Source organism: Parasteatoda tepidariorum, chromosome 5 (assembly GCF_982258835.1).
Source record: "Parasteatoda tepidariorum strain Cologne lab strain chromosome 5, Ptep-v5.0, whole genome shotgun sequence".
In the NCBI taxonomy this organism is placed as follows: domain Eukaryota; kingdom Metazoa; phylum Arthropoda; class Arachnida; order Araneae; family Theridiidae; genus Parasteatoda; species Parasteatoda tepidariorum.
The window spans coordinates 113,062,874-113,078,325 of NC_141759.1; the positions used below are offsets into that span (position 1 = coordinate 113,062,874).

Below are 15,452 nucleotides of genomic sequence, written 5' to 3' on the forward strand. Positions count from 1 at the left end.
TTTTTCTTGTAACTTTTATGAACTGAATTCTGGCAAAAATTTCCTATACAAGACCATGGCAACGACATTTGTTCGTTGAATATGTAGATTCTGAGAAATAAAATTTATCACTAAGAATTATAGAAATGACCTAAATGTTGAGGGTTTACTTTATATAAGTATGATAATTGCTTTAAAAAGTTTCTTTAAGACTTATATACGTGTTTTTTTTCTATGTTAAAAGCAAATGCTTATAGTATTTTCTATTTTGCATTTTTCTTTCTGATTTTTCCGTTTTTTGCATGGCGTATAAAAACTTACGCCTAGCCCAAAAATGTCACTGGTAAAAATCTCAGTTATTTTTCTCTCCAAGGTTGGCAGGTATGGCTACTGGGGAAGCACTTGAGAGGACACTATACCATGGGAAAAATCCTTCATGATTAATTCTGTTTCACCTCCACCGGCATTTTAAAATTTCAAGTTCAAAGAGAGTGAGTTCAGATAGAAGGAAATGAAGTGATAGAGAAAACAATGAAATTTCAAATACTGTAATTTGGTTTAAAAAATATAGTTAAATGTGAACATATGATTACAGGATTACTTCCCCAATGCGTAATCTTAAATATCCCTTTCATCATTTGTTTGCATTTTAAAAAGAATTTTTCAGCGTTTGAAACTTGATAGTTTATTTGAACTCACTCTTCCATAAGCTTTAAAATTTTTAAATGGGTGGCAGAGAATTTGCCGTGAGTGGTTTCTCCCAAGGTACAGCGTCTTCTTGATAGAAAGAATGAGTCGTTGTTTACGAATTTTGTCACGTGAAACTTATTTCGATATTCTGATATGATTCATTTTTAAATGCCTGCGCTTTTGTAAACACGAACAATTGTTATATTCCAGAAAATGAATTTTGCAATTAAGAGCTTTATTCAAAATTGATGACTAGAAAATAAATAAAAAAGCAGTCAGGCACTGTTACCTTGCATGATGGGAAAACGAAAATATCGAATATATATACAGTGTTTTTCCTTTAATTTTATTTTCTGTTCTTACGTGATAGTTTAACTTAATGTGTTCTGTTTATTTGTTGTAAATTTTTTGTAAAATTTTTTTGAGTGTTTCTCACACTATTGTATTGATGTACATTGCTTTGGCTGTATAGATACAGAGTATTAGAAAGCATTCCTTTTTGCGAATATAATCATGTGAGCTGATAAAAAGATTATCTTTTACTTTCCGGATTTTATTTATTTTTATCCTTTTTTTTAAATTTTCTTCCGGACTTTCATTATTTTTATTATTATTTTTATTTTTGCCCCTTTTTTCATTTTTCTGTAATTTTTTCCATGTTTTCTCAACATTTTAAACTTTATATATATATATATATATATATATATATATATATATATATATATATATATATATAAAGTTTAAAATGTAGAGAAAACATGGAAAATAACGAAGATTAATGAAGAGAGAAGTAATGAAATTATTAAAATAAAATATTTTTAAAAAATATTAGTTTTCAAATTTTTTCAAAAAAATATTAAAAAGCAGGAAAATAAAATGATAAGATATAATCTCTTCCTTAGCTTCCATGACAATATAGCCAAAGTGAAATATAAATGAAAATAAAACAATAAGTCAATAGTAAATAAAACAATAAAACAATAGTGTGAGGAGCACTCAGAAAAAAATTGAAACGAAAATAAATTTAATAAATGGAAAAAAGTATATATGAAATGAAACATATCAAGCAAAAAACAGAAAATAAAATGCAAAGAAAGAACACGCAAAAAAGTAAGCGAATTCAAATAAACTTACATTACCATTTCTTGTAAACATTCTTTAATGTTTTATATTTATTTTTAGATTTGCCAGCGCCACCTGTTGTTTTCGTTGTCTCAACTACTGAAAACACAATAAAAATTCAATGGAGATCTGTTGACACCAAAAGTAAAGTATCTGGTATGTTTCACTCTTTCTTTTCATAAACTATCCTTCCCACCACCTAAAAATAAGTATTAAAAGAATAAAAATTTCAAAAAAATAATAAAATGTGATGAATATGATACTGTATTGTTACCCGATAACACAGACCCATTAACGCAGGAGTCGCCAAACATTTTTGATCATCGACCCCTATAGAATTTTTCGAAATCTTCATCGACCCCCATAAAAGTAATTTTCTGTTAATTTAAATAAAACTATTAGATACCGTGTTTGTACATTTATTTTGCGATTTTAAACATTTATTAAAGTAATAGTACATTGTGTAACAATAGTTTTATGAAAAATATATTAATGTTGAAATTTAAATACCTTAATATTTATTAAATAATATGTAATTATGAATAAGTAGAAATAATAAGTAAAGTAACTACAGATTTCTTACTTCTTAATCAATGAGATGGGTGTGCCTGGTGTTTTTTTTGCAAGTTTCGCTGTATTGGGTTCAAAATTGGTCAATTTTAATTTTCGTCAAAATTGGTCAATTGTGTAAAAAAATACAAAGTGTGCTATAGTTTTGCTGCGGGCTGTACTAATCCATATTATTAATGCTTGTCTTATTTTTTTTACATGCATTGATAATAAAAATTGATATCTATACTAAACGAGTGGTTTTATCAAAACAATAACTGATTATCCAAAACTATGAAAGTTTTAATAATGACACTACAAATATTCAACACAATTTGCAAAGATAGCTGAACCTGAGTATGATATTTGCGTTTGTAACGTCAATGCTCGTCACACGTGACATTTGGACAAGCGCGCATATGCGTTTGACTTATAAACTGTGCTTAGTTCGTGCCATTGCACGCTGGTACGTAAATACTTGTTTCACCCGAATAAGTTTATTAATTTACGCTTTATAGAGAAACTGATATTAAGTCAATTATAAAAATATTCGCAAATTTTACATACTCAATCAGGTATGTGTGATTTGCATATTAAGAACTGTTTTTTCTTCGACCCTTCCAACTCGGATCGACCCCCATTCGACCCCCTGGCTCAGATCGACCCCCGCTTTTGTTAAATAGACCCCTGGGGGTCTATATAGACCACTTTGGCGACCTCTGCATTAACGTAATAAATTCATATGTTCAGATATTCAGTGTAATTTTATTATATACAGTCTAATCCCGTTTCAGGGAATTCCGAGGGACCGAAGCAATCGCTACGCGATATCGAAAATTCGTTGTACCGATATGACGAATTTCAACATTAACCAAAATTATTCCGTTACGTTGACATTTTTGCGCATAAAATAATAATACATATTGTATTTAATTAGAGTTTTGATCTATTTGTACTCTACTTGCTGAAAATATCAAATCAATATTTTAAAGGCTTACAAAAGCAACTAAATTAAAAGGAATAATGCATTTATTACTTAAAAGAAATTATGTAATTTTTTTCTGTACAAATGATTTAGAAGAAGTAGAAATTACAAACTTCACCTAATGATGCCCATTTTCAAACAACTGGACTGGAAATCACTCTTTTGAAAAGTCACATGTATTTTGACTTCTTCAAACATGAATGGGTTGGAGTTTAGTCTTTTCAGGGTGGTCCCTTCCCAGTGATTCGTCTTTTTTGACGTGCCCCTTTCATATCTGAAACTTTTTATTTTGAAGATGCAAAAATATTTGAACTCTGAGATCATTGTCTACTTTTGAAGAGTGGAAAAGTGTTTTAATCATCTGAGAGAAAAAAAGTATTGTTGCTTAGTTTCACTTTCGTTAAATTGGATTTCCAATTTCGTAATATGGGTAAGTTTAATTGTTTCTATGGGGATTCATTTCGGTATTCAAAAAATATTCGCTGCATTGAAATTTTCCCTATTTCGGATTTCGCTAAAACGGAATTTAACTTCAGTAGTATGTATGTTATCTTTATTGTATGAAAAGCCTGCATACTAAATAAATGAATATTCATTGCAAATAATGCCTTGTGAGGTGTGAAATATGAAAATTATTTTGCCTTGTCATTGTATAATATGCCTGAGTAGGTTTCTCATTATTCATCTAACAGAACACCGAGAATAAATGCATAAAATATAATTTATTTCATACTTCACTTTTCAATCTTTGATCAATCAAATTTAACATATTTACAGTAACGTGCATATTGAATTAGAAAATAATAAACGTTATTATTAATAATTATATATTATAAACAAGATAATAATTTATTTAATGCTACGCAATTATGCGAGATTTGCATTATTGTTCAAAAGTTTTCCTTTATCATTGTTTTGTGAATTTTAGCCACTTATGCGAGGAATGAATCTACAAAATGTTTTACCATAGAAAACTTATTAGAAAGTATATTCATTGCTTATTATTTAAAAAAGAAGGAAACAAATAATTATTTTTGAAAGACAGAAACTCTTGACAAAAATGACAAGAGTTTATTTATTTATTTTACTTGTTTCGTGTAATAAGTTGTAAGCGAGCATTATTAAATTGTTTTTTCTAATCCATAATCCTAATCCTTAATATTGATCCATAATATTTAAACAGGGTTACGTATTATATTACATGGCATAATACTAGTGTACCCTACCGGAAAAAATTATTATAATTCAATTAGAGGTTCCACAATGTGGTCCTATAGCTTATATATATATATATATATATATATATATATATATATATATATATATATATATATATATATATATATATATATATATATATATATATATATATATATATATATATATATATATATATATATATATATATATATATATATATATATATATATATATATATATATATATAATAGTGTGTTTGAATAGCGTTAAAATGAGGAAATTCGAGCTTAACAGTAGTTTGCCGAAGGAAGTCATTCTGACTGTTTTTTCATTTCAATTCGAAAAACAATGATTTATGTAATGACACAATTTCTTAGAATTTTGTGACTTTTTGTACAACATAAATTTTTTTTTATTGTTATAAACTATATACTGTATTACTATATGGCCCTATATCACTCGTTAATATTCAAACTGGGCCACGTATTATATTATGGGGTACTAGTGTACCTTACGAAAGTAAGTTATTATTCTAGGTCAATTAGTTGGCCGTATATGTTACTCTGTATGTATATATAGTGTGTTGTTAAATAGCATTAAAATAAGGAAATGAAAAAAAAAAAGAATAAAATGTTTCTCTCTCTTAATGCAGGTCACGCTGTCCATTACCGACGAAAGGGTGAGAGTTGGCAGCGTGTGGCGGTGACGTCACCCACAGAGAACTCGTACACACTGACGGGACTTCACAGCGGTTCTTTCTACCAGCTGTACGTCACAGCCAATGGGGAATACGGGGAGGGAGATCCAAGTGATGTCGTCACAGTCAAAACATATGGTAACAGCAACAAAAAAAAATCAATAAAAGTCTACCTTTTGAAAGTGGAATCGATACAACATTTAGTAGATATGCAACAAAGATCATTTTTCTGAGTTTTTTTTATTCGATATTTCTTTTCTGATGAAATCATAAGTAAATTATTTATTTTGAACGAATTTAAATAATTTTTAGATCGTTTCCAGATAGTCTTTTTTTTAATTTTTTTTTTTGTAGGTATAAATAAGAAAATGTAAAAAAGAAGAAAAAAAAATTAAAATTTGAGTAGGTTTTTATAGAAAAAAAGTGTAACTTGTTTACTAAATTTATTCATTTCATCTGTATTTTTTGTAAGTCTGATGAAATAATAGATAAATAATTTATTTTTGAAAGTATTTAAATAATGTTATAGTTTTCAAAGAATTTTTTTTTTTTTTTAAAGTATAAATAAGAAAATCTTGAAAAAGAATTTTTTAAAAATGTGACTATTTCCTTATAGGAAAATTGCAACTAGTTTAGTCCATATTGACATGATTATAAATTATGTCCATGCATAAACGTTCTGAGTAGCTTCCTTTCTATCGTTTGCAGAGAACAAAGTTTTTTTCATGTAAAAAAGAAAATGAAAAAAAAATGGTTTTTAGAAAATGTATTTTTTAAATATGAGTAGGTTTTGAAAAAGAATTAATATAAAATAAAGAAAGGAAAAATACAAATGAAAAATACAAATATTTTTTTAATTAAGATAATCAAGATATTATTACATTAGTATGAATTTTAGCATGATATTATTTAAAACTAAGCATAAGTTGTTTCTTCTTAATCAAAAAAAATTTTTTTTTAAGAAAACAAGAAGGGTTACATTCTTTTTACTACATAAGTTCCGAATATTCATATGGAAACGAACGAAGAATAACTCTAAACATTGTTTAATTTTATTTGAATTAACTATTAAATGCATTAATTTTCTTACTAACTTAGTACGTATAGGCTATTGCTGTTGTCCAAGCACTGTAGAAATATCATGCAGTTTTGGCATCGGTGCTAGGAAATTGCTTAACTTTTTATAGAGAGATTGTTTTTATTTGATTTTTGCAATCGAGATTGATTTATAATAAGAAACTCATTTGATTTGAATCTCATTTGATTTTTTAAGTGGGAAGGTTGGTGGAATGGGTGGATATTTTACCTTTTGTAAAGAATTGAACATAAACTTGAATTTATAACTATAAACAAATTCGATTGAAAAATGATGAAGAGAAAATTGCTCCCCAATGTTGGCGTCTCTTGACTTAACACCAACCTTTACTGTTGCCCACATTTATGCATACAAAGCTCTTCATTGGTATTAATATTTTGTACCTTCTAAAGCTATCAGCAGATGGCCACACCAGTCACAGGTGGGAAAATAACTTACCATCAACATATAAAATTAATGAAGCGAGATTAACCTTTTCAAGGATTCCCACGGCTATTGTGTCCCGAAACTTTTCCGAGGACTAATCGGAAGTAAGGGAGTTAAATCTTTAGTATATATTTTTTTTTATCTTATTATTTTTTTCATCTTCAATTAATAAGTTAATAACGAGTAATATAATAATAAAGCTCAAATTTTTGTTTACATTCCATTTCTTTGTTTGTGTAACATAAATAAAGTTTTCCATAATACTCGTTGAAACTCACTAGGTTTCTTAATTGTATCAGATTTAACTTTTCGATATTTAAAATTGCAGCCATACTCTAGTATTGGCAAAGTAAACTTTTGTTCAAGTGATTCTCAACCATTGTGCCGCCAACTTTTAGAGGTGATATAGTAAAAATTATAATGCATTTTTCAATTATGAATAAAATTTAGATTAAAGAAGAGTGTATATATATATATCTGCGTGAGCGTCTCTGACAGTCTTAAAATGAGTGGAAAATTTATTGACTGTTAAAATTTCTAATTAAAAAAAAGAAAGCTAAATATTAACTTACTAAAGGAAATAAAAGCTAACGGTTATAATAAGCTCTACAATTAAAAGTTATCAAAAAGAATTAAGAAATAATAAGTAACAAAAAAATCAAGCTAACAATTAATAATTAGCAAAAAAACAAGTTAACAAAGAAAATAACAATGTAAAAAAAAAAACTAACAATTAATAACTAGCAAAAAAAAGAGAACTGTTAATAACAATTCCCACTGTGTATTATAGATAAATAAACAATTTTTAAACTTATTTTTTAATGTGTGTGCCGTCAAATTTCGAAATCGTTAAAAGTGTGCTGTGATAAAATAAAAAAAAAGATGAGAATGACCGTTTTATTCTAATCTTTCAACTAGTAGCTATTCTAGTTTGCTTCATTTGATGACGTATAAGAGACACCCAATTTCTTTTCTTATTAGCAGAAAACAACAAGATTTTTTCGTCCCGTGAAGATAATGATGATGATCAGCCGATGATGCTGGACATGTCACTGATGATCCCCGTGGCAGCCTCTCTCCTGGCGGTGACAGTTGTCATCATTGCTGTCTGCATTTGGATCTTGAAAGCAAAATCCAGAAGAGACCTGGAAAGAGGTCAGAACATGTTTCATTCCTTCTTCACTTAAAAGAAGAATGAATTATTTTTCATTTAATAGTTATAGCTGTTTGTAATAGCTATATTCATTTTAAATCACCCTGTATATTAAAATGTAACCTTTTATTATTTTTGTCACAGCCATTCAAGAGGATAAGCGGTTCATCTATGCAGCTGCAGCCACCCAGCGGTACGTGGACATCGACAAGACTCGTTCCCTGCCGGCCTATCACGATCCCGCTCTCTTGCACTATCCCACCCCCTATGCCACAGTGCCCATGGGAGAGGAACTTCTCATAGAGGAACCCAATCAAGAAATGAAAGCTTTCCTCGCGACGCAGGTAATTGCTTCTCAAACATGCTTAAAATATCCGAATGATCGTTTCGTGTTTTCTCAAAGAAATCACGTGGTGTTATCCTCAGTAAACAAAACAGTCATGTTAATCAGCCATTAACAACAACAAAGCTGATAAAACTTAATTATAAAGATATAATCGTTATTTATTTTTTCAAATAGATGAATTTGTACTTAACGTAATATTTTCTGTAATATTTAAACTTTTAATTGATGAACAATGAAAGTGACTACTTATTATTTTTTAATCGTGTTATGATCTGGTCCTGCTTAAGGTAAGATTATAATGACATTTAAATGATGATTAAATCAATGTGGTAACGGAAACTTTCTATCGAGGTCAAATTTTCTAATTATGCAACAGAAAATAATTTTATTTTATGTATCATCTTACTTGTTTTTATATTTCCTGTTATTTTACACTTTATGTTACGAGCATCGCTTTCTTTTCCGTCTCGAGAAGCTGGAAAATGAATAAGAGAATAGTGGCATTTTATGGAAACACAATTTCATGTTCAAATTTGCTAAATTTATTGTGCCCACACAGCAGCATTTTCTTCTTCTTCTTTTTTGTTGTTGAATATCCAGAAAAAGAACTGAATGGATTCTTACAGATAAATATTTGAGAAAGAGAGAGTTAAATTAACTTTCCATTATTTACTGTAGTTGTTGTCAGGGTGTGTGATTGTTCTTGTTTTCTGATTCCGCCTTCAATAGCCAAGAATTCGACTTCTGCCACACCCATACGTCACACCCGTTTATAGGGCCGACCCATTCATTCATCCACGGATTTTAGTTTTGATCTGAACCAGGGAACAATCCATCTCCAATTCAGTATCCCCCAGAGATATTGATTTGTTATGGGAACATGGAGGACTTAGTGACCCGATAGATTTAACTTGCATCAGTCACCAGCTACTACACGGGGAGTCTCCTGCTAGATTCGAACTTCCGTTCTTACGAACGTGAGTCCTGCGCCCTGCCAACCAGGTTATCCCGGCCTCCATTACCTACTAGCACATACATTCAAGCGAATAATCGAATAATTTCGACATTTGAAAAGATAGGGATGGTTTCAAGGCAGGCATTCGGTTTACGAGGGCAAGTTCTTGTTTCTAAATTAAACTTACCAACTAGGTAATTGAGATTGTAAAGCTATACCGAGTATTTTATGGCCGCTTTTATTGTGAAAACGTCCTGGCAATATGCATTGAGCTTCTCTTTAGATTAAATTATAGTATTATAGAATAAATTCTCCTGAATTATAGTTATTAAAGGATTGCTGCTGGTTTGTGTTGCATTGCGATGATTGTTTTGTGTATGCATAGATTTACATAGACAACTATTTCATGCACAAAGTCATGTAAGCTGTATTCAAATTAGTAAGCCTGTTTGGCTATCACAATTATCAAATATAAGTTCTGAGCTCTCCTAATATGTTATGAAGAATATGCACTCAGCAGGGTCTTTACATCTGAGTAGGTTTGAGCAGTGATAGCGTTCGCCTTCCAATGAGGTGTCCCGGGTTCAAATCCCAGCAATGGCTGGTTGTAATAAATTCCGCATCTTGCTCGCACCTATCACAGTATTGACATAAAATATTCTCAGTGGTAGACGGATCATGGGTTAGAATACCCTTACAATCTGGCTAACCATGTGAGGTTCTCGTGGTTTTCCCCTCTATGTAATGCAAATGCGGGTTAGTTCCTCCAATAAGTCCACCAAGAAGGCAAATCTGTCTTATTGTTGTATTCCGGAGTTCCCGTGTCATCTGGATCGGGTTCAAAATTGCATGGCTGTAGAATTGAACATTAGTAGTAAAACCTCTATATTGGGTCGGCTGTTCAACGACGGTCATAAAATAAAAAAAATCTTAATAGGTTTATCCCAATAAAACAATAACAACAATATCCAATTAATTCCTAACAATACTTGACAAAACAAGTTCTTAACAATACCCAATTAAGGAAAATATAACGCACTTTTAGTTTCTTTTTGAGCTCGGGGGCAAATTTAATCGTTCCAAAATGTATATATTCAACTAGAAAACGATAACTATTTAAACTATTTATTCTTTTCAATTCAAAAACGATAACTATTTAAAGTTAGGAGGCATCATTCATTTCAACTTCCTACTAGTGTAAATTCTTTTGCACCGCTTTACAGATTCCGTCAGAATCCTAGCACGCTTCATTCCAAAGTCAAAATTTTTGATGGTTTTCCATTGATGGACTTACGTAATCCTGATGGTAACCGTCAATAATTCCATCATGAACCATTTTATTTTTTAATAGTAACCATCATATGTAACCATCACGCCAATGTAGCAATTCGGAGTGATTTGATATGGTCTAACATAAGAGTAGCAACTTGTTGTGATGGTTTGTTCAGATTGAACCGTCAGAAATTTTCTTTATAGTTTCTTAGAAATCAAATGTTCTAACGATTATGAACAATTTCTGACTGATTTATTATGATCCAACATTAAAAAAATTGTCTTCATGGTATATTCCTGAGAACTAATAAGTATTCCTACTAAATCATCATGGGACTGTATCGTAGAAACCAACCATCACGGACCATGGTTTCTTGGTTCATGAGAATCAAACTTCTCTTGATGGTTAACCATCATATTTTTAAAGTAGCATTTTCCATCATGGAATGATGGAAGTTTCTTGGCTTTTAAAAAACCATGAACTCGTAATGGAAAATGCTGGACAATGGTGACCATCATGAATCTCACTGAAATCAAAATAAACCATCGAAATTTTTTGATGGGACAATCAAGAATTTTGAATTGGGTATGTTATTCTTGATATATAAGAATGGTAGTACTCCGTTTAAAATAAAGTTCTAAAAATGTGTATCATATGACTGCTGAGAAACTTTTAATTTAAAAACATTTCACACAAAATTGAATTTTGATTTATACATATTTCATTTACTTATGTGACATTCGTGTACATTTAGTTTATATTAGTTTATACATTTCAGCACAACTTGGAAATTACCTATGAAACAAATCATTCCCAAAATGAATAACGTTTCATGAATTCTAAATTTCAGTGTCTGGGGAGACTCCTTTAATCTATCATCAACTGTTTTTCCCTTAAATTAAGTATGTAAAAATAAAAGTAGTAATAATTAAGACATAGATGTAGGTTTGACCGATGAGCAATTTCTTTCAATATAAGAATGTGGGCTGACCTAAAAACGTATCAATACTGGGAAGTTAAGACACAACGAGAGACAGTTTCGTCTTTCTTTAACCTAAATTATGAAACCTCATTAAAATTAAATTACAGCTCAGCATTTGTCATGAGTTAATAAATCAGCATCCCTGAAACTAAAATAATTCGAAATTTACTTATTTATACGAATAATTTGATTTTAACTTCTCATTTCTGCTCAGGTTATGTCCTTACTTTGTTACCAATGCAAGAATAGAAATAGGTATTTTAGGTAATATGTAGTTTGTCAACGGAAAGAACTTCCCTCACCACACTATCTAAAACCGCCTGCTGTTATGGAAACTAGAAATAGTGCATTTAAAAAAGGGGAGCTTCATCCTCCCCTGACTCTCTTTTTCTCGCCAAAACGAGCCAAACCCTGTCTTAAATAATGACAAATACTTGAAATGGTTAAGCTTCGCAGCCATAGTCACTGCCACTACTCCAGACGAACGGTGGGAGTTTTTTAAATAGACAAACTATAGATGATGGTGCGTACGCTATTTATATTAAACAGCTAGGAAGAAACTTTTTCAACATTGCGATAATCTTATTTCCTTCTTTCTTTTGTAGAATATGATGGATCGACCTCTACCTAATCCAGGAGGGACGAAGCAAAGAGACTCTCACATCTACGACAGTCCACACTGAGGTTCGTTCACTACAACATTGAAACAAGAATGTCCCTTTTCAGTGCCTCAATGAGTTATGCAAAAACAAAAATCCGTCTGTTTGCTTCCTGTTTTATGAATTATGAAGTCATTGCTCCTTGACACGCGATGGCACATAGTGGTTTCTACAGTCTAAACGACACTTGCCGGATAAATTATCTCGGGATCTTCCCAAGTCAGTAGCAAAGGTGTTAAAGAACTATTCGTGTTCAAGATGTCAGACGCATGACTAGTACACTATCCGGCCAAAAGAATCCTGATACCCAGTGGTATAGACTTAAAGCGCCCTGTTGTTGTTGTAGTTCATTAACGTCGTACTAGAGCTGCACAATGGGCTATTAGCGAATGTCTGGGAAACATCCCTGAGGATGATCCGAAAACATACCATCGCAATTTTTGATCCTCTGCAGAGGAGATATTTCCCCCAATTCAGTAGCCCGATGACTTGCACGCGAAGTCGAGCCCTTTACGGTAGAACAGTTTTACGAGGACCCATACCGCACACCTCAGCCCCTAAGCTGACTAATCCAAGTGGTTACCCACACTAACCGCAACCAGTGATGCTTGACTTCAGTGATCTGCTGGGAACCGTGTCTTAACGATCAATCCACTGCGGGACCTTAGAGCGCCCTGAGTCACAGGATGTTGGTGACCCCCATTTGCATCGATGACTGCCTTCTGGGAAGACTCTACAACAGTGTTTGATAGGACTTTCATCACAGCTGTGTATGCAGTGAGGATTTGTGCTCTAATTCCTCCCAAAGGTGTTATATGTAATAGGGGCTCTGAGAAGGACAGTTTTTGAACACCCATTTCATCAAAGCACGTCTGTGCAACCCTTTATGTGTGAATGATGGAAGAGAAATGTGCCGATATATTGCCATAGAGCAGCACTCTCCACATACATCTTAGAGTTCATGTGTTCAACCACAAGGAACTAACTAACTTAAACCAAACCACGAGAAACACCCCCTCCCAACACCATTATACTTCCACCACCATAACCGAGTGTCCGGATACTTTTGGCCAAATAATATGCAATAATTTTATTTACACGTGTGGTGTAATGTTATGGACCATTGAAATACCACGAAAACGAATTAAAAACATCCTAAATTGCACTCAGCATGATGGCTTCTCGAAAATGCCAGATGATTCTTATCGTCATGAGCGGAGCAGTCTTATTGTTCATTAAAATGGCATGAAAATAAGTTGAAAGATAGTGAAAAGTGCCTCTTACATTCTAATTGGACGTAAATCTATTAATCCTTATCCGCTTTTACGAATCTCTCTCGGCCATGTGATGTATCCCCTCGAATCACGCCGTTTAGAATGTAGGAAGGCAGAAACACGGTTTGTGCTTAAGATAGTGTGTAAGAGAGTCACAAAAATGGTGCGTGGAAAAATGTCTTCTGGTATTTGAGTTCTACCTTCCTTATTTGTCAGTCCTTTTCTCCCTGTCCATTGTAGAAGGATATCCCAAAGCCATGTGTGTTTTAAGTCAGGCTCGAGTCGTTTTGAATGTAGAAACCATACTGAGTATAGGGTAAAGAACCTGTGACTTCAACCTGTAAAATTGTTGTGATAAAGCCTTAAAGTTTGTGTGCTCGATTATCATCACAAGATGTGCTTTAAATAACTTAGAACTGCCATTGAGAACGCGCTGCATTGTGGGACACATTCATTCCGGAAACGGAATGACATTGAAGTGTAGTGATATTCGTTTATTGCTGTTGTAAATTAAAAATCATTTAAAATTTAGCTGAGATAATATTAACTTATAATCCAAATCAAAATTTTTGATGGTTTTCCGTTGATGTACCAACATAATCTGGATTGAATGGCAACCATCCATCATGAACCATTATATTTTTTGATGGGAACCAACATAAGTAACCATCTCCTCAATGTAGAAATTCGGACTGCTTCATGATTTTCCAACATAAAAAAACACTACTTGTTTTGATGGTATATTTTTGAGAACCAAAACCATCATGATTATGTCTAGTTGGAATCATCACGGATTGTTGGTTCATGAAAGTCAAACTTCTCTTGATGGTTAACCATCATATTATTAAAGTAGCATTTTCTATCATGGAATGATGGAGGTTTGTTGTCATATCAAAAACCATGAACACGCAATGGAAAATGCTGAATGATGGTGACCATCAAATGATGTTGGATCATCAGAAATGGCACTGAAACCTACATAAACTATTAAAATTAATTTTTCGATGGGACCATCAAGAATTTTGGCTTGAATTTTATGTTTTAGCCATTTTTATATCATATCATAAAAGACTGCAAATCATCCCACTTACCATAGGGAGAAATACACTAAAAACGGCTAAAAATAAAAGAACTTTTATTATAGCAACTTTTAATATTTCTATAGGTAATTTCTGTTTGTTTTTGAATACTTGTATTAAGAATGTATGTATATAGTTCTTCATATTACGATCCGACCTTATAAGACTTTTTTTTTGTTACTCTACAGAGAGATAGGATTTACTTTTGTTAAATAGAAAGGTAATTAAAACTAAATGACTTGCAATATTACATTCATGCAAATCATTTTTATTATAATATTACAAAATATTACGTTATAATATTATATTTTATGATATTCTTTATACAATACTGCAAGTCATTATATTACATGTTACATGTACGCAATATTGAGATAATGAAATTGATAAAATTCATACTAACGTTTAATTTGTTTTGTACCCTAAGCAGTTAAATAACTTTTTAAAGGGGTCACTGTCAATTGTTATTGCTGCATTGTTTAAAAAATATTTTTGAAATGAGGCTCACCATTATAATCTTTAGGTGTTTTACTGGACAAAGCATCCTTAAAATTATTTTAATGTATTTCTTTTTTTTAATAAGCCACGAAAAATGAATTCTAATTTTACACCAGTATGGTAAATGACTGTGCATAGTTACTGCTCTGTTGCATTGAATGGTTCGAGATCCTTAATAAAGTTTAATACGGATACTTTGTATTATTTCGCAGAAAAAAATAGCTCAGTTTTTTTTCCAATGTTTTGCTTCTTAAGTTTTTAAACGTTGTTATTTTTTTGATAACAGGCGAAATAACAAAAAGAAACTAAAAAAAATCAAAGCATGTTAACAGAATATGTTCCATATTAGGAGATAGCTTGTCTTGATGAAAATAATTAAAAGTTTCTTTTGCTCGCTTTTATTATAATCTGTATAAATTTCCAATCAAATGCCTTTGATAGATGGAATTTTCCTCAAATATGTTATTCAGGAAGTTATTACTAAAACCG

General features: G+C 31.4%; 1 protein-coding gene across 8 annotated transcripts in view; it reads left to right on the forward strand.

Annotated features, from left to right (window-relative positions):
- Positions 1–13,717, forward strand: part of LOC107444681 (cell adhesion molecule Dscam1) — an 80,362-nt gene extending 66,645 nt beyond the window's left edge. For 4 of the 8 annotated variants that reach the window (XM_087164844.1, XM_087164842.1, XM_087164840.1 and 1 more), the window contains 5 exons: positions 1,852–1,947; positions 5,178–5,360; positions 7,729–7,899; positions 8,042–8,241; positions 12,059–13,717. In XM_087164844.1, the coding sequence (XP_087020970.1) occupies positions 1,852–1,947; positions 5,178–5,360; positions 7,729–7,899; positions 8,042–8,241; positions 12,059–12,136 (728 nt within the window). In that variant the 3' untranslated portion in view covers positions 12,137–13,717. Of the gene's footprint in view, positions 1–1,851; positions 1,948–5,177; positions 5,361–7,725; positions 7,900–8,041; positions 8,242–12,058 lie in introns of all 8 variants that reach the window. The other 4 variants (XM_087164843.1, XM_087164841.1, XM_087164839.1 and 1 more) reach the window with 1 other exon arrangement.
- The last annotated feature ends 1,735 nt before the right edge of the window (positions 13,718–15,452 follow it).